Source organism: Pecten maximus, chromosome 10 (genome assembly GCF_902652985.1).
Source record: "Pecten maximus chromosome 10, xPecMax1.1, whole genome shotgun sequence".
Classification (NCBI taxonomy): Eukaryota; Metazoa; Mollusca; class Bivalvia; order Pectinida; family Pectinidae; genus Pecten; species Pecten maximus.
This window is the reverse complement of record NC_047024.1, coordinates 31,027,403-31,053,959: the sequence shown is the minus strand read 5'-3', so window position 1 is coordinate 31,053,959 and position 26,557 is coordinate 31,027,403. Positions and strand designations below refer to the sequence as shown.

Genomic DNA, 26,557 nt, shown 5'->3' with positions numbered 1-26,557 from the left:
TTCCAAACGTTTTTCTTCCTAATTTCTCCGTTGACATCGACTCTTGTACACTTAGCCTTCAGCCTAGGGTTTGCCCGTCAGGGAGTCTATTTTTCCTGTACCCTTTCATAAGTCTATAATAGTGGTACTTCCTGCTCTCCTCTGCTTGGCGATCTACTTTATAGTTGTGGTTAGGGCTGGCTTGTCCGTTGACAGTTAAGTGACCGATTTGGATGTGGTCTATTGGTCTAGCATTTCAGTGGGATAGCACTATAAAAACCGTCAGTGGTCAGCTGTTTGCATTATTGAAATACGTTTAATGACAGGACACTACTGGAGATTCCACTGTGAGTGAAATACATATATCAGTGTTATGTGTCATAGCATAAGACATTAATATTTTATATGACTGACAACGATCACCGGTCAATATATTAGTACATGTGTACAAACCTAACAACAACATACACGTGTGCATAATTATCAAGCCTGTACGCGCGTGTTTACCTATGCGGTGTAGCACGAAGTAGTATGCCTAATCAATTTGTTCCGGTGACGTCTCGGCAGGTGGTGAAATCTCCCCTTCACACTTTACATTCGTAGACAACGCAAGGTTAGCCGGCACACGGGTTTTTTCGAGAAAGGTAGGTGCTCCATTACAAAGGTTTCAATCATGTGTGAAGGAAATGTTTTAGTATAAGGCAAACTGAACGATAGGCTACTTTTTCAAAGCTAATGAAATAGATTATACAAACTAAACAAGCAAGTGATGTAAGTTTTTGAGTAATAGGTTCCTTATATTGAGCAAAAATAGAACAAAATGATTTCATAAATAAGAATATGTATTTGTTATATAAAGATGCACACGTCTTTGAAGAAAAGAGTAAATAAAATGCTGATGATAATCAGTTATACGATGTTATGTGTGATACAAGCAGACGAGCAGACGATCCCTGTAGCGCGCGCGAGGATCCCCCGCTCCTGCTGAACACGGCACAGCGATTGGCTAGAGGGGATCTTTATTTGGGAAGTATCGGTGATGCACCGGGGGATTTCACGTGAGCACAACCGTCATCCATCTGTTACATATAAGGGTAGGGGTTCTGCGATATTAGATTTCTTCGCCTCACCAGATTGTTCGCATATTTGCAATATCTGCCTTTGGATAGCCTATGGCTGCCTGTAGTCGGTTGTAGTCTTGGCCGACTGGAGTTGTGTTGTACAATTTGGGTTCCTTTTAGTGTATGGGATTAGAGCATCGTCATAGTTAGGTAAGTAAACGGTAAAACAATCAATTCATACATCAATTTTATTGTAAAATTTAAAGATCATTTTCTTCAAAATCTGGTCAATTGGATGAGAATATGACCTGTTCCGGTACGGGCCGGTGAACAGGAAGCTGGTGTATCGTCTGCTAGCGGTACCTAGTAACGGGCGAAGCGGCAGCTGGTAATGATAAAATGGCGCGGTGATAAACACATCTTGATAAAAATTATGAGATTAGGATAAAACATTTTGACATTTAAGATTATAACAGTTGGATGTTGTTTACACGTGTTGTTTACTTTTATCGATGTTCACGTCAAAGTTGTGTACGTCATTCAAGAGTTGTGATTATACAATAACAACACATTACAAAATATATCAAATACGATTCAATATAAAAAAGACATATTTCAATATTATAAAAGACTAAGTTGTGTATATTTGGATTGACTTTTCTCTACTGACTAGTCGAATCATTACTTTATTTTCCTGTTTTATGCAACACTGGTCATATTGATGACACTCTTTTTCCGTCAACCAGTTAATTGACTGTCATTTCGTTAACTGTCCGGGTGGAGAAATCTCCCCTTCACAATATTAATATTGATTAATAATTAGCCCATTGTAAGGCTATATTCTATTTTTCTGTTATTATAATAAATAAAACAAGTTGTGTTTAATGTATCGTGGGTCTATTTCGTGAATGTTCAAGATTTTATATTCTCATGCCAAATTTATGTTATTTTCAGTTATATTGGGGGTATATTTGATTGAGTTGTGCGACATGGAAAATATATTACCTACAATCACAGCTAGGAAAAAGCGGAAGTTCATATATGAATTTTAAACTTCCGGTTGTGTGCGCTTGCGGATAATAGTGGGTTCACAATGATATTGTGTTTTAAACTTAATTATTTGTGTTCTTTTTAATCTATTTTGATTATGCGTTTCATTTATCAAATCCTTATAAGAGATTTCAACGTCGGAACCAAACAACAGTTGATTCTAACCATATTGTTGTAACGTTATACGTCATATCCCATCGGTATAGATTACGGAAACTACAATGTACGTAACAAGTACGTGTCACAGAGACAATGCATTACTGTAACAATGCTAATCTAGTGTTGCCTCGTCCCTATCCCCTCCTACACATTGTCAGTACTGGCAGGTTTCCGTTAGTATCCTTGACTACTGTTCCATCTTGATTGCCGTTGATGCCCCCCACTCCGCAGGGGAGGGATTCTAGAATAACTGTTAGCCAGCGAAGCGATAGTCTTTTATGGGGATAGTTTTATGTCGGTATTCTCATTGTCTGTTTTTCCTACTGACAGACGTAAGTAAAGTGACTATCAGGTGTACCCGCAGGTCAAGTTGTGTACTACACAACATTACTGACTCCAACATCAAACCCTTAAGTTAATTTCTGGACGATAAAACGCATTACCGAGAGAGTTGGTTATATATCAACAAGTTCCAATCGCATTATTGAGTGGAGTGTGTTAGTTACAGACCATCAAAGGGCATTCCGTTACTCTAAGGTATACCCCCTCCATATCACCCACTCCCGACACTGTATAATCTATCCCATCTCCATGGGATCGTTTGTGAGGCACTGTATCCACGACCAATTTTGGGACATTTTACGATGTAACATTTCACTCTCCCTCCACTGTGATAATTTTGTCCCGTGGATTTCTTTGTTCAAGACTGACGTATAATCATTAAATTTCTATTTATAGACTCACAGACTACTTCCGGTGAATATTGTTTTAATATGTTTACATTGGTAAATATCCTCTCCGCGAAAAAAGTATCGATTGATCAAACTAAAATACGTTTCCTGCATTTCTTTACTTTTCTAGTATAGAAACTGTCGATGGTCGAGGAAAAGCCAGCAAGCAAATCGAAAAAAAAAAAATGAAAACTATATTAACCCGTACTGTGAACCCGAGATCGTGCTACTCACAACAGTATTATGGAGCCACTGTACCTAAGGTCGGAAGGCCACACTTCCTCGGTGTACTCGTTCGACGTAGTCGAGGAGTTTAACCTAATAAACATTAGTGGGGGAAACTTTTTTTCCTTTTCACGATATTTCACATCAGCAGTTTCTCTTGGTACGGCCCCAAGAATGCTGGGAACTGGGAAGCCATTAGTCAACACTGACTTATAGCCAGTGTACATTAGTATGTTACCGCTGACTTAGTCAGTGTACATTAGTATGTTACCGCTGACTTACAGCCAGTGTACATTGGTATGTTACTACTGACTTACAGCCAGTGTACATTAGTATGTTACCGCTGACTTACAGCCAGTGTACATTAGTATGTTACCGCTGACTTACAGCCAGTGTACATTAGTATGTTACCGCTGACTTACAGCCAGTGTACATTAGTATGTTACCACTGACTTACAGCCAGTGTACATTAGTAAGTTACCGCTGACTTACAGCCAGTGTACATTAGTATGTTACCACTGACTTACAGCCAGTGTACATTAGTATGTTTACCGCTGACTTAGTCAGTGTACATTAGTATGTTACCACTGACTTAGTCAGTGTACATTAGTATGTTTACCGCTGACTTACAGCCAGTGTACATTAGTATGTTACCACTGACTTACAGCCAGTGTACATTAGTATGTTTACCGCTGACTTACAGCCAGTGTACATTAGTATGTTGTACTTAGATACGGAAGTGGTACTGTCAAGGTAGGACTATGTGGCAACGAGACCTCAAAGCACCAAACGTCTAGCAGCATTTACTGAGTATACTGTATGTCCATACTCAAAGCTCATCACTTGCCAACCATCAGGGTGAATACATGTACATCGACGAAAAGTATTTATCCTGTAAAACATCCGGAAGGTAAGCAAATAAACTTTGGTTCAAATTAGATGTTTGGGCTAAGAAAGACAATGAGATACATTGTTTATCCTGTAAAGAGTCAAAGACCAAAGCATACATTCCATACTAAGTAAACGCCTATTGCTGGACTATGAAATACATGTATTGTAAGCTTTTCTAGTTTCGCTTATTGTAGGACAATTCAGAACAGCAATCTATCATGGCCACCTGGGTATTAATATTGGTATATAGATAGGTTGATCCTCCAGATTATATGGTCAAAACAAAGTTAAAAGGCATTAATCAATGCGTTGAGCGTATTGGTGCAATAAGGTTGGGTACCTTTACTTAAATATTGATATAGTCGATATATTAGCACAATAATAGTTTCTATAATACCTTAGATTTAACAAGGTAAATGTTACAGTAAACATATTGATTACATTTTTTTTGTAATCTATGTGAAGAAATAGGATAATGAGCTCAGACCGTGTGTATTGGAATGATGATGTTTAAAATGCGTCATTCGTTGGTTTCAGGCGTTCTTGGCGCCATTACGACCGGCGCTCCAATAACGTATAACAAGAATCATATGTCCCTTACAGTGTCGTTTTAGATGGGGTCAAGGTTATTTATATGTGCAAACCACATTACACACATATCTCTTTAATTTCATAACACCAAATATTACAGGTATACAACCGTGAAAGTGGAGGATTACGTAATGCACACACATATTGTTACCAATTGTATACATATGTGCATATGAAGCGAAAAATGTGCAGAATTGGGAATTGAATTCCGTGACCTCTGCTAGGGGACAGGGAGCAGACATGGCAACACATGGGACACAAAGTAATGATACGTGAGTGCGATATCCGTTAAACACGCCACTGAGAGTCCCGCGCTATCGTCCGCCATCCATGGGTACCGTCGTACCTGAGAGTTGCGAGGACGTCACGAAAACCAAACTAAAAGAAAAACCAATATGCCATGGTAACTGAATTCCGGATGGGATATAGAAAATGTTCACATATGTACGTAATGCCCATTGTCAGTGCTTCATTCTTTGAGTGATATTGAAGTTTCAGACTTGTAGGGTATATATCACCGTCACTATTTTTCTCGTGAGGACATTCTTGTCGGTGTCCTTTTGTACCAATTCCCTGAGAAACCTATTCAAACGTCGCACACTTAAATTACCATAACATCTAACGAATAGGAGTTTAGGAGTTGAAGTCAAGGTCACCGACACATTTAACTTAATTAATTGCTTCCATGATATTTTTCGCTGTTTGTAATTCTACTAATGCCATTTTTGTTCCCAGATTAAAAGAAACCAAGAAAAATATAAACATATAAATGCTAAATGATTTTTTTAACAATGTCACTCAACAAATAGATTCTACTCGCAGGTAGCTTTCGACCACTATCTGGTGGCCTTCTTCAGCCAAAAAATATCACGAGAAATAATTTGCTAGCGAAATACAAATGCTACTCGCGTGTAACATAACATTGTCACTAACATCTGTTCGGGGTTTAATGTTTATATACTTTCTGTGGCCTCCATTGTATATGTATGAAGATATAACTTCAAGGATTTATCTGAATTTAAAAGTTCTATGAGAGAGTACAGTACTGCTGTAAACAGACACCAACCCTTCTACCTCCCGTGCGTGAGGCTTTGGCATAGGGAAATGTAAAATATGGTATACGTAAAGGAAAGTAGAAGGGAGTACTGGGGATGTTGCCCACTGGGATGTTTAGGTGGGAGTACAGAAACGACCGGGTTTTAATGCCGAAACTTAATAATTGCTCCCGACAGATTTAGGTTTATTGCCAGGTATATATAAACAAATATATGTCAAATGAAGAAATAGTATACGAATGTTAGAGTTATAGATAAGAATTTTCTGACTGATAGATATCATTCGTGTTAGTGATTAGTTTTGGATGAAATAATAGCACTTTTAAAGTACCTAAGACCTTAATAATAGGAATTCTGCCAGAGTATCTACCCAGTGTTAAATTGTTATCCTAACAATTATGAAGCATTATGGTGCATACAATGACGTATTGGAGATGAAATGTTTATGTTTAATGGACGTTTTGAGATTAAGTGTTTATTGGCTGGCTACATGTGCAATAGGACGGCACGCGCATTGCATCGAACCACGCCCAGCCAGGTGCATCGAGATCTCTCCAAATTGATACAGTCGGTCAAGGTCGGTCGATCCAAACACTCGAGTGCCTCCTCCTTCCCCCACTTCCACCCTCCCCAACATACAATACTAAATGGGTCTAATCCCACGTTGGGATCGTGTTGCATGGATCCTCGCACTAATTCACATAGAAGGATAAGTATCTCTAATAATACGATACAACAAACTGTGTGGTATAGAAAACAGTAAGAGAGGCAAGGACCTGTTATAGGAACAGCTGATATTTGCCGAGGAATCAATTTGATAATAAGGGCCATGTTAAATATTAAAACGTCAGTGAATCCCCTACATGTTCTAAGGACCTGTTTGTTCATTAAATGTAATATTTCAAACATATATCTTGAAGAACCTGCAAATATTAATACAGGTACTGGAATTCTTTGTCAAGGCTCGTATGAAAACAATATAAAATCACCAGGTCCGTCTTTATTTCATAAACGAACAACACCGGTCCAACTGGTCCAACCGTTTGGACCGCAAAAACGAAAACGGCCATGGTGTCACCCTGCATCATATGTATACGTGGTTAACGTTATGGCCAATTACATAACATATTATATCGTAGGGTATGTTGTAAATTTATGAAATATGTAGCTAAATTTTACACAATTACCTTAACACGATTTTGTTTAGTATTGTCATGCACATTCTCGCTATGCCATTACGGAAACAATACATGCATCCTCTTCCGGCTTTTGTTCACCAAATATCTTTAAATATCGTTTGGCAGGTTTCATACCAATCGGGCAATGATTTGTCATATTGTTTAGGTAGTCAAATCTATTGAAAAATTCCATCTTTCTTAGAGAAGGTGTTTCGATCACACGATAATTTTACGGAAAATTATCCCGTTTTTTCCTGTCGATAATGTGATTGTGTTTTCTTTATTTAGATCGTTTACATTTATGTTCAGATCACGTATTTTAATCTCTGATTCCCATGAGATGATATTGGTAGAAATGTGAATATATATCATTATATTCTGGTATATATATATATATATATAAATACTTTGGGAAGGTATTGTTCAAACATAAAGAGGGAAGCATTCCTCAAAATGTATAGGCAAAATTGTCAAGTTGCTTGCTCGAATGTTGACGTAAGGGAACTGTTGATCTTTCACATGTGTTTTAAGAATAAAAATATTCTTACGGGGATTTTTGAAGTTGCTTTCCCACAAAATGGCAATTTGTCTTGATACAGGGATAGTACGAGATACCTGAGAACCCGCCACATTACCTTACCTTCCAGTAACAATGGTCTACTGTTTTATACGTTACAAATACGCTTGTGGCACAGCCAGTACTGACTTGATCAGAAAAACGCCGGACAGCGGCCCACACACGCTATCAGGCGAGCAGCAAACAAAAATAGAAAATCTCTCCAATTAGTTCTAGAACTACAGGGAAGAACAACTGTTTTTATATTGGCTGGCTATCAAAAAGAAGTTATCTTATTATTCTTACGTAAAAATATCTTTTTGTGAGTATAGCAAGTTGCAAACATCCAAGCAGACCAACATATTACCCATTATGTGCATCGAAGACTGGTGAAAATATCGCACCGCACCCATCGTAACCGTTACTGACGATATTACGGACTTTGAATGAGGTGGATATTTGGTTTGTTATATAAACACGAGAATACGAATTCGAGGTTAATATATTGTTCATGTTCATATAACTACAGTTATTTACGGAAGTAAAAGTATTGCTATATTTTATTGAGCTTTTTGATATACTAAACAATTGCGGAAAACAGCCAGGGTAGGAGGCGGTTGGGTGTTGTTTATGTGACACAGCCAGGGTAGGAGGCGGTTGGGTGTTGTTTATGACCCAGTCTGGGTAGGAGGGGTTGTGTGGTATTGTTGGTGAGTGGATATGACCCAGCTTGGGTAGGAGGCGGTTGGGTGTTGTTTATGACACAGCCAGGTTAGGAGGCGGTTGGGTGTTGTTTATGACACAACCAGGGTAGGAGGCGGTTGTGTGTTGTTTATGACATAGCCAGGGTGGGAGGCGGTTGGCTGTTGTTTATGACATAGCCAGGGTGGGAGGCGGTTGGCTGTTGTTTATGACATAGCCAGGGTAGGAGGCGGTTGTGTGTTGTTTATGACCCAGTCTGGGTAGAAGGGGGTTGGGTGTTGTATATAACTCAGTAAGAGTAGGAGGGGGTTGTGTGTTATTGTTGGTGAGTGGATATGACCCAGCCAGATACAGACAGTAATGATTATCGTTGATAATTAACCGACCTTCTGTGTATACATACTGGCACTGATCGTTGCTTCGTTAGTAAGTCATGTGATTAAGACATAAATAATAACCGTCATGTTTGCGAACTTTTTGTATTGAAACTAATGGAATATTTGCGCCTTTGGTTTTGCTGACATAGCATTCATAACGTGTACAGAGTAAGTATTGCCTGTTTCTCGTTTCAGGTCCTCTATTTCGCTTTTGTTTTTTTCTAAACGTGCCCTCCACCTACCCATCTGCATTTCATTTGAAAGTTACAAGTAATGTTCAAGTTCGCATCTCTGTCCACGTCTTTATAGCAAGAGTTATCCCCCGTGTACGTCAGTGTCACTTAGTTATCTCTTTTTCAGCTATGTCCTCCTGTTATACTGCAGTTATCTCCCCATTTTCACGTCTGTATTGCAGTAGTTCTCTCTCTACATTTAATGTTTACATTTCAATAATTGTCTCCCCTTTCACGACTGTTACATTAGTTATCTCCCGTTTCATTTCTGTATTACCTGTAATACCCCCCCCCCCCCCCCCCCTCTCCCCCCTGTTCATGTTCGTATTACCTTGTCCTCTCTCTACATTTAATATCTTTTAAATAATTGTCTCCCCTATCACGTGTGCGGTAAGGTATAGTTATCCCCATAAATACTTCCGGTTTCTATACGTTGATTCCATCTGCTGACCTGTAAAATATTATGAAGTGGGAAGTACATTGATGCTTAAAACGATAGTTGACACACAATATAAGCTATATCTAGTCTGACATTGAACAGCTAACCGGCTGTCTTCCTATAACGATATGGTACAACCATGTGTGTATACTCCGCAACAAACAATCTCGTTGCGTAGTTTTATCAGACTTTGTAGAACTATCTGATAATTCCCCCAAAGCAAAATCCGATAGCTATCAAATGTAACTCAAAAGCTGTTGCAGCAACAAATCTTGATCCAAGAACCGTCTCCGATTTGGTGATTACACACTACGGAGATAGTAAGCCTTAGATATTATGCCTAAAATTGAACCTCCTTTCATGAAGAGCTCGGCAGGATTACGTCTGCTCATGGTGCATGTCTGCCATCGCCATACCGCCGTACAACTGTTGCGATATGCCTGGTAATTAACACACCTGCCCGACAGAGGGCGCTCACAAACAACCGCTGAAACGTTCAGCGTGCCAAACAAATGGTGCACTTAAAACATACAGAGGTTTCTTACGTAGAAAGTGAAAATTTAAAAGGCCGCAGAGAATTTCATTATTTTTAATGTGTGTCTGTTTGGTACAAGAAAAACTTATTACTTATAATTTGGCTTATCTTCAATGCATCAATGTGATTGTCACTGACGCCTTTTGCGATGACGCAATCACGCGCTCTGCAGCCATTACCTCTCGTCACATGAAGAGCAGAAAATCCCGTCCGTCAATCCAATCTGTTCTGTCATGTTATATAACAGATTGTTTCCTACTACATTGTCTATCATCAGCTCTCGATATATCGACATGCTACAGAACTGGAAATAACAGTATTGAGTGATTAGTTAACAAATTGAATGTTTACTTTTCGTTGACTTAATTGACACCTGTTGCTTCTGAACGTACCGCTTCATCTCTCAATGACCCACCTCCTTGAGCTAAGTGTGTATACCTGTAAATGAGCCTGGGGTACCAAAAGGGACACTTCTGGTATCTTTTGAGAACGTCAAGCGAAGGTAATCACAGAGAGTAACAGCCGTATGACGTATGACGTAGGTTTTCTGGCATGGAGTCCTGCCACATGCAGGGGGAATTGTTAACTAGGTCTTGTTAAGCCATCACTTACACGTCCCAGCTTATCAGCACCCGATGTAGTCCAAGTAAATATTGATGCTAGATTTGCTGACTTGACAGTTTGTGCTGAATGCTTTCTGACGTGTATGCACGCGCGTACAATGCCTTCCTATAGGAAACGTTATAGTATCGTTAAATGTCACACTCCACTTGTCAGGTAGTGTTATGGTATGGTACTGTAAGTATAGATCACAGTTTGGTATGTTATGGTATGGTACTGTGAGTATAGATCACAGTTTGGTATGTTATGGTATGGTACTGTGAGTATAGATCACAGTTTGGTATGTTATGGTATGGTACTGTGAGTATAGATCACAGTTTGGTATGTTATGGTATGGTACTGTGAGTATAGATCACAGTTTGGTATGTTATGGTATGGTAATGTGAGTATAGATCACAGTTTGGTATGTTATGGTATAGTACTGTGAGTATAGATCACAGTTTGGTATGTTATGGTACTGTGAGTATAGATCACAGTTTGGTATGTTATGGTACTGTGAGTATAGATCACAGTTTGGTATGTTATGGTATGGTAATGTGAGTATAGATCACAGTTTGGTATGTTATGGTACTGTGAGTATAGATCACAGTTTGGTATGTTATGGTATGATACTGTGAGTATAGATCACAGTTTGGTATGTTATGGTATAGTACTGTGAGTATAGATCACAGTTTGGTATGTTATGGTATAGTACTGTGAGTATAGATCACAGTTTGGTATGTTATGGTATAGTACTGTGAGTATAGATCACAGTTTGGTATGTTATGGTATGGTACTGTGAGTATAGATCACAGTTTGGTATGTTATGGTACTGTGAGTATAGATCACAGTTTGGTATGTTATGGTATGGTACTGTGAGTATAGATCACAGTTTGGTATGTTATGGTACTGTGAGTATAGATCACAGTTTGGTATGTTATGGTATGGTACTGTGAGTATAGATCACAGTTTGGTATGTTATGGTATAGTACTGTGAGTATAGATCACAGTTTGGTATGTTATGGTATAGTACTGTGAGTATAGATCACAGTTTGGTATGGTATGGTACTGTGAGTATAGATCACAGTTTGGTATGTTATGGTATGGTACTGTGAGTATAGATCACAGTTTGGTATGTTATGGTATAGTACTGTGAGTATAGATCACAGTTTGGTATGTTATGGTATGGTACTGTGAGTATAGATCACAGTTTGGTATGTTATGGTATAGTACTGTGAGTATAGATCACAGTTTGGTATGTTATGGTATGGTACTGTGAGTATAGATCACAGTTTGGTATGGTATGGTATGGTACTGTGAGTATAGATCACAGTTTGGTATGTATGTATGGTACTGTGAGTATAGATCACAGTTTGGTATGTTATGGTATGGTACTGTGAGTATAGATCACAGTTTGGTATGTTATGGTATGGTACTGTGAGTATAGATCACAGTTTGGTATGGTATGGTACTGTGAGTATAGATCACAGTTTGGTATGTTATGGTATAGTACTGTGAGTATAGATCACAGTTTGGTATGTTATGGTATGGTACTGTGAGTATAGATCACAGTTTGGTATGGTATGGTACTGTGAGTATAGATCACAGTTTGGTATGTTATGGTACTGTGAGTATAGATCACAGTTTGGTATGTTATGGTACTGTGAGTATAGATCACAGTTTGGTATGTTATGGTATGGTAATGTGAGTATAGATCACAGTTTGGTATGTTATGGTATAGTACTGTGAGTATAGATCACAGTTTGGTATGGTATGGTATAGTACTGTGAGTATAGATCACAGTTTGGTATGGTATGGTACTGTGAGTATAGATCACAGTTTGGTATGTTATGTTATGGTACTGTGAGTATAGATCACAGTTTGGTATGTTATGGTAATGTGAGTATAGATCACAGTTTGGTATGGTATGGTATGGTACTGTGAGTATAGATCACAGTTTGGTATGTTATGGTACGGTAATGTGAGTATAGATCACAGTTTGGTATGTTATGGTATAGTACTGTGAGTATAGATCACAGTTTGGTATGGTATGGTATAGTACTGTGAGTATAGATCACAGTTTGGTATGGTATGGTACTGTGAGTATAGATCACAGTTTGGTATGTTATGTTATGGTACTGTAAGTATAGATCACAGTTTGGTATGTTATGGTAATGTGAGTATAGATCACAGTTTGGTATGTTATGGTATGGTACTGTGAGTATAGATCACAGTTTGGTATGTTATGGTACGGTAATGTGAGTATAGATCACAGTTTGGTATGTTATGGTATGGTACTGTGAGTATAGATCACAGTTTGGTATGTTATGGTATAGTACTGTGAGTATAGATCACAGTTTGGTATGGTATGGTAATGTGAGTATAGATCACAGTTTGGTATGGTATGGTACTGTGAGTATAGATCACAGTTTGGTATGGTATGGTACTGTGAGTATAGATCACAGTTTGGTATGTTATGGTACTGTGAGTATAGATCACAGTTTGGTATGTTATGGTATAGTACTGTGAGTATAGATCACAGTTTGGTATGGTATGGTATAGTACTGTGAGTATAGATCACAGTTTGGTATGTTATGGTATAGTACTGTGAGTATAGATCACAGTTTGGTATGGTATGGTACTGTGAGTATAGATCACAGTTTGGTATGTTATGGTGTGGTAATGTGAGTATAGATCACAGTTTGGTATGTTATGGTATAGTACTGTGAGTATAGATCACAGTTTGGTATGGTATGGTACTGTGAGTATAGATCACAGTTTGGTATGTTATGGTATAGTACTGTGAGTATAGATCACAGTTTGGTATGTTATGGTATGGTACTGTGAGTATAGATCACAGTTTGGTATGTTATGGTATAGTACTGTGAGTATAGATCACAGTTTGGTATGTTATGGTATGGTACTGTGAGTATAGATCACAGTTTGGTATGGTATGGTATGGTACTGTGAGTATAGATCACAGTTTGGTATGTTATGGTACTGTGAGTATAGATCACAGTTTGGTATGTTATGGTATGGTACTGTGAGTATAGATCACAGTTTGGTATGTTATGGTATGGTACTGTGAGTATAGATCACAGTTTGGTATGTTATGGTATGGTACTGTGAGTATAGATCACAGTTTGGTATGTTATGGTACTGTGAGTATAGATCACAGTTTGGTATGTTATGGTATGGTACTGTGAGTATAGATCACAGTTTGGTATGGTATGGTACTGTGAGTATAGATCACAGTTTGGTATGTTATGGTATGGTACTGTGAGTATAGATCACAGTTTGGTATGTTATGGTATGGTACTGTGAGTATAGATCACAGTTTGGTATGTTATGGTATGGTACTGTGAGTATAGATCACAGTTTGGTATGTTATGGTATGGTACTGTGAGTATAGATCACAGTTTGGTATGTTATGGTATGGTACTGTGAGTATAGATCACAGTTTGGTATGTTATGGTATGGTACTGTGAGTATAGATCACAGTTTGGTATGTTATGGTATGGTACTGTGAGTATAGATCACAGTTTGGTATGTTATGGTATGGTACTGTGAGTATAGATCACAGTTTGGTATGTTATGGTATGGTACTGTGAGTATAGATCACAGTTTGGTATGGTATGGTATGGTACTGTGAGTATAGATCACAGTTTGGTATGTTATGGTATGGTACTGTGAGTATAGATCACAGTTTGGTATGTTATGGTATGGTACTGTGAGTATAGATCACAGTTTGGTATGTTATGGTATGGTACTGTGAGTATAGATCACAGTTTGGTATGTTATGGTATGGTACTGTGAGTATAGATCACAGTTGGTATGTTATGGTATGGTACTGTGAGTATAGATCACAGTTTGGTATGTTATGGTATGGTACTGTGAGTATAGATCACAGTTTGGTATGTTATGGTATGTACTGTGAGTATAGATCACAGTTTGGTATGTTATGGTATGGTACTGTGAGTATAGATCACAGTTTGGTATGTTATGGTATAGTACTGTGAGTATAGATCACAGTTTGGTATGTTATGGTATGGTACTGTGAGTATAGATCACAGTTTGGTATGTTATGGTATGGTACTGTGAGTATAGATCACAGTTTGGTATGTTATGGTATGGTACTGTGAGTATAGATCACAGTTTGGTATGTTATGGTATGGTACTGTGAGTATAGATCACAGTTTGGTATGTTATGGTATGGTACTGTGAGTATAGATCACAGTTTGGTATGTTATGGTATGGTACTGTGAGTATAGATCACAGTTTGGTATGTTATGGTATGGTACTGTGAGTATAGATCACAGTTTGGTATGTTATGGTATGGTACTGTGAGTATAGATCACAGTTTGGTATGTTATGGTATGGTACTGTGAGTATAGATCACAGTTTGGTATGTTATGGTATGGTACTGTGAGTATAGATCACAGTTTGGTATGTTATGGTATGGTACTGTGAGTATAGATCACAGTTTGGTATGGTATGGTACTGTGAGTATAGATCACAGTTTGGTATGTTATGGTACTGTGAGTATAGATCACAGTTTGGTATGTTATGGTACTGTGAGTATAGATCACAGTTTGGTATGTTATGGTACTGTGAGTATAGATCACAGTTGGTATGTTATGGTACTGTGAGTATAGATCACAGTTTGGTATGGTATGGTACTGTGAGTATAGATCACAGTTTGGTATGTTATGGTACTGTGAGTATAGATCACAGTTTGGTATGTTATGGTACTGTGAGTATAGATCACAGTTTGGTATGTTATGGTACTGTGAGTATAGATCACAGTTTGGTATGTTATGGTACTGTGAGTATAGATCACAGTTTGGTATGGTATGGTATGACTGTGAGTATAGAATCACAGTTTGGTATGGTATGTTACTGTGAGTATAGATCACAGTTTGTTTGATTGTGGTATGGCTATGGTTACTTGTGAGTATAGATCAACAGTGTTGGTATGGTATTTGTACTGTGAGTATAGATCACAGTTTGGTATGTTATGGTATGGTACTGTGAGTATAGATCACAGTTTGGTATGGTATGGTACTGTGAGTATAGATCACAGTTTGGTATGTTATGGTATGGTACTGTGAGTATAGATCAATGTTTGGTATGGTATGGTACTGTGAGTATAGATCACAGTTTGGTATGTTATGGTATGGTACTGTGAGTATAGATCACAGTTTGGTATGTTATGGTATGGTAATGTGAGTATAGATCACAGTTTGGTATGTTATGGTATGGTACTGTGAGTATAGATCACAGTTTGGTATGTTATGGTATGGTAATGTGAGTATAGATCACAGTTTGGTATGTTATGGTATGGTACTGTAAGTATAGATCACAGTTTGGTATGTTATGGTACTGTGAGTATAGATCACAGTTTGGTATGTTATGGTATGGTACTGTAAGTATAGATCACAGTTTGGTATGTTATGGTACTGTGAGTATAGATCACAGTTTGGTATGTTATGGTACTGTGAGTATAGATCACAGTTTGGTATGGTATGGTACTGTGAATATAGATCACAGTTTGGTATGTTATGGTATGGTACTGTGAGTGTAGATCAATGTTTGAATAGGAACATCAGATCATGTTGACATATATCTTAACTAGTACCGGTATCCTTACACTTGTAGTCATAGCCGAAAGGCGTGTTTCGTTTCAAGTGGCCACTTTAACGTTTTCTGCACCAGAACATTGTACTTCATTAGACTGTGTGTGTTTTGTGAAAAAAAAACGATATTTGTTTTAACAGAAACACACTATCATATCGAAATACAATGTCATGTTAACGTTTTACTCTTGAGTCTTAACTATTGATAAAGTGACTTTTGTTGCCCCCTTTAAAACAACGTACGTGATGAACTATCGGATGTGTACTCGAACCCGCGCGTGCTCTGTATGCACATCACCCCTTGTTCCAATGACAACCATGTTGAATTGTCGTTAACAAGTTAATATCTTGAGACGAACGAGGTCTCACGAATCATCTCAAGGTCGCCTGATCGTGCCACGGTTCTTGTGTACAGCAACCATGTTCGGTTTGGTATTTCGAGATCTATCGAGTTACATCCGGAAGTCAGGCCGATGCTTTTACCTGGCAAACATGCAAGACGTGGGGGTTATATGCTGGTGTTGGCGCATGTGTGCGTTTATATTGTCGGAGTGTGTAAGTCGAGTAAAGAGCTAATAATATGATGAAAACAGACATATTACATTCTGGTTTTCAATTTACCTTAATATTGAACATGCCCCTCACATCAACATTGCGGCACACAACATTGCCCGACTTAGGTAGTAATCTATTGGATGGGTGGATACACAGATTGCGTGAATACAATCAATAACATATTATATAATATAATAGCATGTTTTGTCTATTTGTCATTTTTTCACTCTCTGTCGTATTTCCGATATAATATTGTACAATTCCAAGACTTGTATACTCTTTATTATCTTTTTGGAGATTTGAGGTAAAGGGGTTATGCATTTCCCACCCTTTTCAGAATGAAAGTGTCTAACTGCAAATGTCTTTAGTACACGTTAGAGAAATCAAATAAGGTAAAATGACCACTGACTGACGTTGTCAGAATTATTGGTCTGTTGATCCTTAATGATATATTGAATATCCTAGATCCCTGGGGTCAGTAAAAAAACAAATCGTGAAAACAGATAACATGCAAACTGCACTTAGGGTATAGTTCTCTAGCATGAAATGTCTTCATGTATATCTTTGATGTGCGCTTACTGCCGAGTTAGTGGGAGAGGGCAGCGCGCGTGTTACCAATGAAGATGAGATGGGAGGGGGTGTCGTTTCCCGCTGGTTATTGCACGAGTTGGTTAATAAATACCTCGTCTGAGGACGGGCCACATAGGACGCTGTGTAATCTGTACCCCCTCACCGGCCTACCTATGTGGATACGTACATCCAGATTTGCGACTGAAATGATTTTCCCGTGAGCAGCTCACGTCCCTATGCCGTAATTTGTAAATCTATGTTTCATGTACTTGTCCTATTGACTGATTGGCCGTAAGGCTAAAAGTAATAATAGAATTAAATTGAGGGGGGAAATGAAACTACATCACGTGTATGGTTAACGCTTACAGTTCTTTGTACAATTATATATTGGATTAGAGGAAAATTATTGGATAGCTACATGTAACGTTGCCTCTGATCTATTATTAGCACAGACTTATATAAATCCGTGGGTATAGTTGTTTGGTTTTCCGTGACTTCGAGATACCGGATATACTATCTGCTTATGCCCCCATCACACTAAGACAAAGACCACGAAGACCGCACTGCGTCCTTAAAATTTCGAGAAACGCAGCGGGGTCGTGGCAAAAATGGAGAATTTTGCAGTTGTCACGTTCATATTACGCCCTCATTACGTCCTTGCTGGGTTCTTACTACGTCCTACACGTTTCCACTAAGACCTTATCTCGCGCATGTTCGCGCGTGCACCACGCTCTGTGTGTTCTTAATACGCTCTTACTACGTCCAAAAAGATCTTTCTACGCGTGCATTACGTAATTACTACGTTCTCTCTGCGTTTGCCCGTTCCCTATAAATACAACTTGACTTGTTTCTTTTTTCCATTCCCCTGCAATATTCACAATATGCCGCCGAGAAAATCCGGACAGTCCAAGACAGGCCGTGGTGGGAGAGGCAGAGGTAAAATTCTAAAAAATCCACCACCAGTTGCCAGCGTTGTTGCATCCGAAGCAACCAACGATTATGACGAAGAACCGAATTTTTCGACTGGTACAGGCAGGGCAGAGAAGTTCTTGATAACTTGTAACCATCTTCTTTTGTAGTTTGAACGAAAGTGATAATGAATTAAACTTGAAATGAGTATTTATACAGCCGATCCTCTGGACGTGGTTTTGACGTGGTGGTAACCTGTGACAGACGTGTCGTAAACTTAATGAGCACCGTAAGAACGTACTGGAAACCTAACGTGGTCATCAACAACGTGGTATTGGCGTACCTTGGTCATTGTACAAGCGTAGAGAGGTCGCAATAAGAACTACATTGACGTAGCAAGAACGCACTGACAACGCAATGAGAACGTAATACAATCCTTTCCATCAGCGCTACGCTTCCACTGCGTCAATGAAGTTCTCATTGGGTTTTGGTTACGTCATTACCACGTCAATACCGCTGGTACTGCGTCCCTGTTACGTTCTTACTACGTCCCGATTGGACCACGTCCTCGCTACGCTTTTTTTTAACATGCTCAAAGTTTGTTCACGTCCTCCAGGTCCATGAAGACCATAACACGTCCTTATCGGTCTCTATTGAGTCTTTACTACGTTGTACAAGTTCTTTCTGCGTTCGCATTGCGTTCTTCAATTTTTTCCAGGACGTGGTTGGACGTAGTGGGAACGTGACCTAGTGTGATGGGGGTATTAGCAACGGACGCTTTTTACCGCGGGAAAAAGCAGCGTGAGGTCATATGTTATGTTTCGTGGAGGGAAAACGTCAGTTATGTTTTAATTTAACACAATGTTAAGAATGGGAAATTCAGACTGTCAACACCGGAATCAAAAGGTAGAAAGTCATATTCGAGTATGGCAAATGTATTTTATTTGCTTTCTAAATCATATTAAATATAACCAAGAGTACGATGCATAGTATTAAGGGATAGACCTACATGTAGATATTTTTTTCTGGTTCTTAAAGTTCGGTGAAATTCTTACAAGATGACAGCAGTGATTGATCATCATTTACGATTGATGTAGACAAACTTCTATTTAATTCATTGTTTATCGACAATAAAATTACAGCTATGTACGTGTATTAAGTCTTTCCTGTCTATTGTTTGTTCTGAAAATAACAATCAGTTTGATTGAGAAACAGACTCCCTCCAATTTATTACCGAATTCCCATTACAGCCTCACAAGAGGAATAGTAGCTTACAAACGCATGTATGATCAAAGCGTTGTGAAGAATCAGACTCCTTTTGATCATGCATGTCGGTTAATAAGGTGACTCGAGTTTTTTTGTTTCTCCGTGATTTTGATTTACGATGTTCCAGGCTCAGTCAGATCCTGATTTCATTGATGTTCCTTAAATTAAGGAATTCCTTAAGTTAGAGTTACGTGGGAAATCATAGTAAGAAAACACCCCTTAAATTCTGTACTCCTCTGAAAAAAATGAAGTTAAATGAGTTTGCTGACGTTACGTTGATTAAACTTGGCCTAGAAAAACTATTATATGTATAGCCTCCCAATCTTCTTGTCCACCCATCTCAAAGTTTGTCATCTTATATCATCAGAAAAAATTCCTATCTGTTCCGCCCCCGCCCCTATCTCTCTTTCCTGTATCTATGTATATATGAATAATGAATTATGAATATGTTATCTTTAACATACTTGATATAATGTTTAAGAATAATTTGTATTTTTCAAGTGACTATTGTTATGAAATATATATGCATTACGGGAGAAGTCGTCTATAAGTAGGACACACTTTCTGACTCAACACATTTTATTTCTTGATACGTTTTAGTACCCGTTTCCAGTTATAATACAACGGTAGTGTAGGAATGACCATTTGTCATTTTACATGCCAATAAAATATGTTCAAACTAAAACTATTCTATATTACCTACATATATCTACCATAAAAAGAACTATTTATCGCTTCTTTTTTTTCAAATATCTCATTTAAGGAAGCACATATTAATCAACCTCCACTCGGAAGTTCCCGGATGTAAGTGATTGTCCCAGTAATGAAATGTCTACATGGCTACAACTCCCGGTATCACCGACCGAAAATGTACCCAAGGTTTGATAAATAGACTGTCCAGGCTCTCTAGGATATCAAAATAAAAAATATATATATAATTTTGGTCTCTTTGATAACAAATAACTCGAGGCTGGTAGCCAGTCTATAGCTAGTGTTCCACGCTTTCTTTGCCTCTTTCTACGAGAACTGTTACGAGAGCTGCGACCTTGGAATCAGATCTGTCGTGGTCTAGTCGCTTTTTCTATGATGCTTTCACGTTACAATGCTTTGATGTTTTTGTCAAAGAGCCACTTTACTTTGCCAGCACTTTTCTGCTGTGTACATGCGAACACCTGTGCAGCAGTACTTTAATAATTATCTCCCTTGCTTCAGTAGCACCATTTACGTTAAACATCGGAAATCGTGTTTCGGTCCGAATCCCGTAAACCGAGAAACCCAAGAATTAACAGAAGGGTTGACCAATAGGAACAGTGAGTCTCCAGAAGGAACAGTTTGACCACAGGTTGACCTCGGCCAAGCTACATGTAGTACTGGCTGGGGCGTGAGGGACCAGAAGGAAGCTGACTATAAAGGGGTGGAGGCGGGGGTGGATGATAGGGTATTTAATAAAAGTTAGGTTCATCTCAGGATATAAAAATAAATATAAACTTTATCTCTTTTTTTTTTTACCAAAATTGCGGAACAAGTTATACCAGCTTTTCCTCCTAATAATAATAATAATCATTCATGTTGGCCCGGATGGAAGCGCACGAATGGGTCTTTGAGTTTCTGTGGGAGAAAACCTGAGGACGCGGAGAAAAACCAACGTGGTCGGGCAGGTGACTCCATACCTGTTACCCATACCCGATCGGACCACATCTATATGATGTTTTATGTACTTGTTTGTTTCGTTAAAAACTGCAGCTTTGTTTATCAAAGATGACCATGTTTTCATCATATGTAATGCACAATAAACAATTGTTTATGTCAGAATAACAGTTCGGAGATGTAAATAGTATCGAGAGTGTAGAAATTGTTTACAGAAGAAGACATTTGTAAACATTATACTGTCGGAAGCTGGGATGTTATTGTAAATTATGAGGTAACCCGTACACAAACATGTACGCAACGTAAATCCCAAGGCCGTCAGAAACATGTTGTCTAAATGGATCAAGTTTCCGTCGGTTTTAAATACCACCTGGTACTTCATTCAGTTAACAGCAGACTAATGTCCTGTAAAATTACAGTTCGATAGCTGTATGAGTTAGCGTTGGAAATCAGTGGTATCTCTCGAGGGCTATTCACTTTATTTGCAAGGCATCTGGAACTCCTTGGAGTTTATCTCTGCCCATTCCCGGTAACACTCGAGTTTCCCAAAGTATCCGTTGTCTCGACAGTCAGATGGTAAAGATATGTTAAGGTGCTTCCTGGAGGAGGTGTCGGTGGTTCGCGTACATACACACCCAACTTACATTGCGTTTTATTCGAAGCGTGTATGTAAGCATGACAATGAAGTGTATCGATGTACGGAAGGAGTAAAATTCACGAGCATTACATACTAGGAGTTGCCCCTGTCGACAACAATAGATAGGGAATGTAAGTCGTTGCCGTCTAGTCTATGGTATGACGAATAGCGCTCGTACATACATACGGTTGACAACTGTACATGGATCAGGGGGTAAATTTACACGTGCATGTACATTTACACGTGCATCTGCGTCATATAAACACATATCTGCTAGACTTACGCCTCGAAGTAATTGCATATATTTTATCTGGTATCTCGGATTTTTTGCGTGATGAGGTAGTCGTGCATTTTGATTAACCGAGTAAGAGGGATGTGAGGTAGTCATCGTGATTACCCATTTAATATCGTCCTGTTACATAATGTGTTGTGTATTGATACATTATAAATACTGGTACAATCACGATATACCACCCGTTGAGTCATGGTTTGTAGTCAGTACAGGAAGACGGAGGGACGAACAAGGCACCGAAACTAAAGGGGAGAGAGACATCCGAATGGCGAGAGATCATAGTCATCCGAATGTGTTAATCGTCTTCAGTGCCAGATTTTGCACCAAGCAGGATTTACCATAATGTGTTTAGGATATCCCCCTATATATGGTACCAGAGAATATTTAATCGCGGCCTCTTAAGAATTCAAAAAGTCATGCGGCAATCGTAAAATGGTCGTTGGTTTATCGATTGTTTCCCTGATAAATTATCTATAAATCATAATCTACTCGAAGCTTGTACTTAAAGGGCGAACACACCAGCTGGAATAATTAATCAATAAATTAAATGTTTCGAAACATGATACTTTTTAACTTTGCTAAAGACGTCATGAATGAGTAAACTGGGGCAGCTATCAGCACTGAATAGCTAGATTGTATTGTATACGACTTTTCATATCTCTTAATGTGCGGGATGACATTGCGCACGTGTTGAAATATTTTGATAAACTTTGAATATATTTATGATATTTCATTCTAACTGGGAGTCCCATTGATAACTCTAATGTAATGTCGGATAAGTTATCCCGAATGATCAGGAAGGTTCACAGCGCCATCCCTATCTTTTACAGAACGGACCTAGTTGTCTTACAATGTAGCAAACATATTATATAAATAGGTCTTTTTATATACCCACGAGATCGCCATAATGGTCACCTAAGAACTATGAAGTTTGTCCACGAAGTCAGATAATCGGTTCTCCACAGACTCCGTTTGGTGCCCTATCTTCAAAGAACAACAGCACTTAGAAAGACGAGCGCATTCCCGCGTGTAATTGATTACAACCAGCACGTGTCGGGAGCATCCATTGGTAGTGGTTACAAGGTGCTGGTTCTGAAGGTACGGATTATCTAACAACGACAGAAATGTTTTTTCGCTGTAAAGACATTGCATCTGTTCATGCGCGTGCGTACACGATTGGTACACTGCAGACTTGGTCTGTCGTCTTTGATAGATAGTTTCAAAGATAATCTACAAATTGCCGTGAAAAAGCGATCTGTTGTTTTGCGGAGAATAACTAATTACCGGAGCATGGTTGTTGCAACATTATCCATCGGAATTACGTCTTCCACTGGTCCAACTGTCTTGTATATCATTCCTAATTGCTACGCACTAATTGATTTAGAATGCACAGGACTGTTATGCCTTTTATGATCTTGTGAGAGACTCAAAATAACGAATTGATTGCCCTGTGGATTGTTTTTGCGGAGATATATAAGTATAGTAATTGGTGAAACATGTCAGATACTAATACTGGCCCGGCATACTTTGATCTGCTGCGTTTCTCGGTATGATGTAAGCCTGATGTTTAATAGTTGAAGTGCTGTACACGTGGAAACGTGAAGTATCGACAAACTACTCGATGGTTTGTGATGATTGATCTGACAGCCCCCCCCCCCCCCCCCCCCCCCCCCCTCATCCCCCCTAAACCAACACGTGTTAACAAAATACTGTAAAGAATACCTAATACAATGATACAAGTATGGATTTTATTCGACATTAAGCATGGTGCGCGATGGTGCGCGCGCATGCACTAAAATAATTGCCTGCATGCATGTCATGCCAATCGTTACAGTATACTGTTAACTTTCTTATGTTAACATACTCATAATTCTAGTTCATTATCAAATTTTAACTGATAGCAAAATAATTAATTTGCGCACCTGCAATATGGTCTTCCTTAGTGGAATCAAAATCAAGCGCAATACCCCTTCCGAAAACCACAAAAATCATACTAAAAGATATGGGTTCACTGTACTATATCTTGCTTTTCCATACGACAGCATCATGGTCACTTATTACTTGCCAATTTATCATTTATAACATATTAGAATGCAAACACAAGACAATCTGCATTCAAAATGTATCTTTATTTAATTATGTACATTCATCAACGGTATTTTCGTTCATAAAGCAGTTGCATATGCATTAAAAACGCACCCCCTTCCTCCATTGGAATGTGTATACTGAAAGTATATCTTCAATGATAAAATCGTATTAAATTTGTGTGTGTTTTGAGCCAACAAGCTTAGTTTACAAGTACTTTGATAGACTCACAGGAGGTTTCTTCGTTAGCAGACCTCCAAGGCAATTCACACCCGGACGCCGGTCTCTGCTGCAGCAAATCACACGAGTTAAACGGATCCAAACTTATTCTGGAAGCTATAGTGTTTCAAGGAATCTCGAAACATGTCCATTCGCCGAGCTCGTGAAAACCGTATTAAAATGTTTGTAATATATAAATTATGATCAACATGAAAAGGACTGACATGACGTTAGCATACGTCACGGAAACCAGTTATTTCTATTAAATCAAAGTCAGATACATGTATTGGGTATCTGAATCTCGATTACTTTAATTTGTTATCCGTAATTTGATAACAGAATGTATAAATCCATTATGAATGTAAACGATATATTTGAAAGCAAATGTAAGATAGTTGTATATTGCCAAGTTTGGCCAGCCGTAGTAGTACACCAGTGTTCCCACGTAAAAATAAAATATTGATAGTTACACAAAAAACGAATTTTACGATAATTCTGTTATCGGACTGTTTTGTCTTCATACTCAAAATACGGAACTGATATACAGATGTAAAAGACCGATCGACATATTCTTATTTCGAATATCATAACCATGATTTTCACTACAGCCAGCTACAACTATACCATTGTAGATACAGGAAGAGTGTGGTGTTTGTTGTTGTGTATTTCTATCTACTTTCTCATTATACCAACCTTCAGCAATGTTTTATTATTGTTATTAATGGGCGTTCCATTATTACCGTCTGTATTCAATCGTTTAATTATATCGGCGAGTTTATCCTGAAATCGTACACCATGTCACCCATGCTGATCCCCATGTGTCCCACCGGGGTTGTTCATGTGTTCGACCCGTCAATATTACAGATTTGACCAGATTTTACCCCCACCCCCCACCACTGCTGGTAATGGATCTGCCCACTAACCCGGTTTATATATAGATTTACACGTGTAGATACACGTTTAACCAGATTCCTGACGATAGTGGCAATGGGCAACATTCGCTGCGGTAAATAACGTGTTTGGAGTTCAGCAGCGGTCCTTTACACACCCTTGGAACTAGAGGTAGTTCCTATTACATACTGGTATATACATATATACTGACAGTAAGGGGTACCTAGAAGCGACTGTAAACACCAAACATTACGTAGTTATAGCTTCTTGGCTTTCGCTACAAAGATGTTCTTACCTTTGAGAACATTGCTGGTGCATGTACTATAGAATTGCAGTGAAAGTAAGGGCGGGCGTGTGTCCAAAATCTAGATAACGCTGTAAGATTATGACAAGGAAATCCCGTGGCGTTCATTAGATTATGAGTAGAACTTGTGCGTAAGACTGAAAATTCCATTACATAATGGTTTCTCAAAGTTGATATAATTTCTAAACTTTGATTTATATTTTCGTCCTGATGACTATGTCTGTATGTCCAAATATAATATCTAATATTCCTTTTTTTTCTGACAGGTAGAGGGTGAAGATGGGGGTTGGTGACGATATCGCACCACGGTTCACGCAGAAGCCGGTCTTGAAACAGGAAGATGGCGGCAAACGACTTGTGTTTCAGTGTACGTTGGAGGCCTCTCCAAAGCCCAGCATACAGTGGTTCCAGGGAACAACACCAGTTCCGGAATCGGACAGGATCCGCATGCGCGTTGAATCCGCCGGCGGAAGTAAATACAATATTATGATGGATATAATTGGTGTCACACAAGCCGATGCAGGAGCTTATAAGGTTGTGGCTAAAAACAAACTCGGAGAGGTTTCCGCTTCTATCAATCTGAACTTTGGTGGTAAGTGTCTTAATTTGTGTGTTGATGGATTATAAAATTTGCGTTTTTCGTATTCATGGAATGTGCCGTTGCTGTTATTTGGAAAATGTCCATATTTAGGGCATGCGCATTGGCTGTTAGGTCACAATTAAACCATTCAAAGTGGAAATTTGCTTATCTACTTGTATTATGGAGCCGGTTACTTCTGAACGCATTATGGAACCTCCTGGATTAATGAAGGCGATGGTTGGAATATTGTCACATTTTATTGTATGTGAGGCCAGCGGAAAGTGAAAGGTAGTACTACACGGGATAAGTTCACCACCGGAAGTGAACTTAATGGGAGCGGAACCACTTACAATGTTAACAGGGGCACCACAGGAATGTATGGAATGAGATTTGTAAATGATAAAACCATATTTCTTTGCTACCCTTCGAGACCAAACGAAAATCGTGCATCATCCGTGTGGTGTATAAGTAAACTCCCAACAAGACTGACAGTGTCGGTATAGTTCCGGCTGCTTTAACGACTAAAGCAGAGACACTTGTCAAGAAGAAGCGGCGTGCTCCCTGGTAACGACGGAAATACTTCCGGGCTGGTATGTTACTCAGC

At 38.8% G+C, this 26,557-nt stretch overlaps 1 protein-coding gene across 1 annotated transcript in view; it reads left to right on the top strand.

The window, feature by feature from the left end:
* Positions 1 to 1,138: 1,138 nt before the first annotated feature.
* The window catches only part of LOC117335538 (twitchin-like), a 187,286-nt gene continuing 161,867 nt past the window's right edge, over positions 1,139 to 26,557 (top strand). Inside the window, 2 exon segments of the mRNA XM_033895608.1 lie at positions 1,139 to 1,250; positions 25,640 to 25,965. Of these exon segments, the coding sequence (XP_033751499.1) occupies positions 25,653 to 25,965 (313 nt within the window). The 5' untranslated portion in view covers positions 1,139 to 1,250; positions 25,640 to 25,652.